General features: G+C 35.7%; 1 protein-coding gene across 1 annotated transcript; it reads right to left on the reverse strand.

Annotated features, from left to right (window-relative positions):
• Positions 1–1,665: 1,665 nt before the first annotated feature.
• On the reverse strand, positions 1,666–4,166 carry LOC116132314 (fructose-bisphosphate aldolase 6, cytosolic). The gene is made up of 3 exons (XM_031417968.1): positions 4,009–4,166; positions 2,856–3,083; positions 1,666–2,769 (listed from the first exon to the last, which is right to left on the reverse strand). Exons 1-3 carry the CDS (start codon positions 4,034–4,036, stop codon positions 1,949–1,951), a joined length of 1,077 nt encoding a protein of 358 aa, XP_031273828.1. The 5' UTR covers positions 4,037–4,166; the 3' UTR covers positions 1,666–1,948.
• Positions 4,167–5,101: the final 935 nt, after the last annotated feature.

Genomic DNA, 5,101 nt, shown 5'->3' on the forward strand with positions numbered 1-5,101 from the left:
GCTAGGGCCCAAAATTGCCCCCTGAAATTCGAGGACGGGTCGGGGCTGGGATTGGCTTTGCCCCGCCCCGCCCCATCCCCGGCCCGTATATTATATATATATCAATTTTAATTTTAATAATTGAAAATCAATCATATATATCTATAATAATTTTACTATTTGAAAATCAATTATACATTATACAATAACAAATTATAATTGTGTTACTTTAGTATGATGGTTTTTATATTTAATATGTACATTATAGATTTAATTTTTTTTTTTTTTGATGATATGGTCTTTACGTTAATATGTATATTATATATTTAATTTCTTTTTTGGTTGATATATATAATTGGGAGAAAATAATAATAAAAGTATAAATTAAGGAAAAGAAAAAAAACCCCAAACGGGGAATTCGGGGATTCCCCAAATTCCCCGTTTGGGGAACAGGCTTTTTTTGGGGATTCCCCAAATTCCCTGAACGAGCTTCGGGCCGGGATCGGGGAATCCCCTTGGGCTTTCGGGTCGGGGCCGGAGACAGTGGTCCCCGGCCTCGCCCTGACTCGTGCCCATCCCTACTCACTCCATTGTTGAAATAGTTGTAACCCTCCACCGACACCTCAAGGTCATGACTCGTGACCTCAAATGAAGGCAACAAAATGCATCAGATGGCACCTAGTAACGGCTTGCAACCTCATCAAATGCTGCCTGGTAGCGGCTTGCGGCCGTGCTCGGCCACTGTTTTTTATTTTTCATCCTCTTTAATCTTTGCTCACCTTTATTGCTCATGGATTCCTCAATCATCAATTGATTTGGGTTGTATCGATTGGTTGATCTGTATTTATTATATTGGTGGATTTGAAATTGGTGTTGTTATATTGCAAATGTTTTTGATATGGCTATCAATTCAAATTTAGCCATCGAAGGTTTGGTGTTAGTTGAATTGGCTGACGATCGATAGGGATTTCTTTTTGGTTTATTTCTGAAGTTGGTTGGTTGATCTCTTGGGTCTTTGGCTCCGTTTTAAGGTTTATTGATTTTTTTTTCCTTTTTATTTTCTTGTAGTTGGCCCCTCAAGGTTTCATAATTGTTAGACCCATACACATAAAGACAAAATAAATAAGGTTAATAAACTTAATATCTATTTTTACTCGATTTCTGATCGAACATTTAACGAGAGTTCAGACAGCGTCACAGTTTTGATCCTCATTTGACGAACTTTTGAAACTATGAGGGGCACTTTCCTCACAAAATAAGACTCTTTTCAAAACTATGGGGGCAAATAATTTTTTCTCGTTTTAGTTATAAATTTATAATAAAATTTGATAATTGACAAAATTTAAACTTTTCTTTTTGTTAATTTATATATTTGATAGTCAAATTAAAATAATACAAAAAATCATAATTAGTATAAATCAGATGCAAACCGTGACTCTCCAATCCCTTCATTAACTTGTCAAGAGTTTTGTGTTACAAGGTTTTAAACCATGAAAACTGCAAAGACAAAATAATTGAGGTGTTACTGCTATCAACAAGATTCGTTTTTCCCGGGCCTTTATACATTTTAGCTTGTCATCACTCGAGCGACATAGGCCTTCAAAATCTGAGCCCTTAAATCATCCAAAGGATGAAGGCCCGGCCTCTCATTAAGATGTATAATTTATATCACAAAAGCAACGGAAAAACCAGCAAAACTTCATCAAATAACAGATTGATTGTCAATTATAACAAATGATCGGTTCAAGAGAAACAAAAAAGAAACGATAACATAAACAGTTTAAAACTTAATTGACAAAACGATTCAAACGAAAGCTCCTCGCCCAAGCTTTTATTACACTAACCTCATAATATGAAAAGAAAAAAGAAAACCCCTAAAACTATGCCTGAGAATGGGACAAAGCTTAAAGTTATACCGCCAGTCACACTCTTATATAAAACACATGGCCAGAAGTCTCAACTTCTTCGTTTAGTATTTGTAGTCCTTGACATGGAGAGACTCAGCAGCGCCCTCACCAAGCTTAGCATCGCCCTTGTAAGTACCAAGGGTGGCCTCTGAGTTGGCCTTGGCCCTAGTGAGGAATGCAGCCTGAGCCTTCCGCACGTTCTCCTTCTTTCCTCCCCATGCCTTAAGAGTGCTCTGCTGAAGTGCACGTCCAAAGGAGAATGAAAGTGACCATGGCTTCTTCCCCTTGAGTTTGTTCATGGCATTGAGGTTGAGGGTAGCTTCCTCCTCACTCTGACCACCAGACAAGAACACAATTGCAGGAACTGCTGCAGGCACAGTGCGCTGCAAAGCACGCACAGTGTACTCAGCGATCACCTCTGGTGCAACCTTGGGGGAATCAGATCCAGGGGTAACCATGTTGGGCTTCAAGAGGGTACCTTCAAGCATAACATGGTGGTCGTTCAAAGCCTTGTAGCATGCAGCAAGAACAAGCTCAGTTACGGCAGCACACTTGTTGATATCATGGGAACCATCAACAAGGATCTCAGGCTCAACAATGGGGACAAGACCATTCTCCTGGCAGATGCTGGCGTATCTAGCCAAACCATAGGCATTCTCGTGGATGGCCAACTCAGAAGGCTCATTTGGACCAATCTTTAAAACCGCACGCCATTTAGCAAAGCGAGCACCAGCTTCATAGTACTTGGCACACCGCTTACCAAGGTCATCAAAGCCCTGGGTGGTAGTTTCACCATTGGTTCCAGCAAGTTCAACAGTACCCTTATCAACCTTGATACCTGGGAGGACTCCACCTTCCTTCAAGACATCAACGAAGGGCTTGCCTGCAAAATCACACCCATCATTAAAGAATGAAAACTCACAAAATAAACTCAGAAAATAATGATATCAAAGAGTTCGGACACCATACCATCAGCAGTCTTCTGATAGAGGGTCTCCTCGAAGAGAATGACTCCACTGAGGTACTGAAGGGCACCGGGAGTGCAGAAAAGAAGCTCACGGAGATCACGCCTATTTGTTTCATTGTTCTCAACGTTAATGCTGGAGAGACGCTTTCCGATTGTGCCGGTTGACTCATCGGCAGCAAGAATACCCTTTCCTGGGGTGCCAATGTAGGCTGCGTTTTTAGCCAGCTCCTCTGCATTATATCAAAAATAATTTATCAGATTATTAGAAGAAATTTTGTACTCAATAAAGTGCCAAAGGGCAGTCAATTCAGTTTTAGCGCTCGATCATCAGTCTCTAAGCCACAAATAACTTCATTGTTAAAGAATCAACAGCATTGTAGCATAAACACGCAAATTTAAATCTAAGTTAATTGACCCCTAAACAAATAATTAAAGTAAATTAGATCTAAAAACGTGAAAGAAATATTAATTGCCTCAATACATTACAAGATTCAAACTTTATGTATTGAGAACACAAACAACATGCTTCGAAAGATTCACTCAGTCACACATATCAGTTGAATTTAAAATTCCTTTAACTTCTATTTATGTATCTATTGCAAACTACGGAAATATAAATATAATTTTAAAACCTAAAAGAATCATAAAGTATATTTTTAGGTGACGAAGCATACAAATTATTTATATATAAGAATATTACTTTTAAGATCTATGCCAACGTATCCGTAGAACATTAGTATAACACTGAAAAACACAAATTCATTACTTTATAATTAGTGAATAGAATCTGATATTGATCTATATATATTTAATATATAAAAATAGAACAAATCTCAGAATTAATAACGATCGGTAAAAAAATAGATCTAAACCTAAGATTACGAAAAAAAGGGACAATCAGAACGAACCTAAAACACTAGCTAATAGATCAAACAAATCAAACACGATTGAATGGATAAAACGACATGAAAAAAATACTAAACGATCAAAGTAAATCTCAAATAGAATCAGATCTTAATCATATAGATTAAACAACACATAGATCTACAGAAGAAAGCGCAAAAGAGATTAATCCATTCAACAAAAAGAATACGATAGATTGATTAATAAAAGCAATAGAAAACGACGATGTAGAGAGAAGAGAGAATAAATTACCGGCGTATTTGCTCTTGAAGCAAGACATGATGTTGGACTGGATTTGAGAGATTTGGAGAAGATTGAGAAGATTTGAGAAGAGTGAGTGAGAAGATGAAAGAGTTAAGGGGTTTATAATAGAAAAGATTAGGTTAGAAAGAGGGAGAGAGGAAAGAGATGCATCGAGATTGTCGCTTCCCACTTGTCTTTTTTACCACGTAACGGCGTCATGCGGTTGGATGGGTTTCTTCTTTCATTTTTACTCTTCTGTCCCTTGCGCCCCGTTTCAACCATTCCTTTGTTTTTGTTTTAAATTACAATTCCTATTCAAATTTTTTTTTTTATTTAATTTCATTGTAAGACTTTTATTCCTAATCATAAATTGAAACAACGACTCCATTCATTAACGAGGCTCCGTTTGATACAACTAATTCGAGTAAATTTTTTGAAAAAGAGTTTTCATAAGATGGACCTTATAAATATAGATTTTATGAAAAAATTATTAGTGGTTTAGTTAAAAAAAAAAAAATTAATATTGATTTACCAAAAAAGATTTTTTAATATACTATAATAATCCAATCAAATTTATAAAATAAAATAAGAATATTTTCCAAATTTTCACACTTTTAAATAAGCTCAAAATTAATTTATGGGAGAAAGCTCAATTAAACTCAAATATAACTATTTTAAAATTCTATAAACACTTTTAATATACAACTAAACAATGTAAAAATATTTCAAAACCAAATAGGGTCGGAATCAATTAATTCAAGTTCTCAATTTATCCAAATTATATCAAAATCAATATTAATGATTTAATTGAATTATTAAAGATTAATCAATTTATTGAAAATATTATTAAGTTTGAGTAACGGGACTTTGGGAGCAAGCATAGGTATTAACGGAAGGGTAAAAAGGTAAAAACATAATAAAAAGGAAAGTATGTACTTTATAAAAGTTGTCAAAAGAACTTACCAAAAAATATAAAAGTGTGTCAAAACTCAAAACAAGGGCCGTGAAAATGTGGGCAGGAATAGTTAAAAAGAAATACAACCAACCAAAAACCAAATCCTGTGGGAGCGGGACTGAAAGAAGCAGCAAGAACAGTGAGCCA

Source organism: Pistacia vera, unplaced genomic scaffold (assembly GCF_008641045.1).
Source record: "Pistacia vera cultivar Batoury unplaced genomic scaffold, PisVer_v2 Contig250, whole genome shotgun sequence".
Classification (NCBI taxonomy): domain Eukaryota; kingdom Viridiplantae; phylum Streptophyta; class Magnoliopsida; order Sapindales; family Anacardiaceae; genus Pistacia; species Pistacia vera.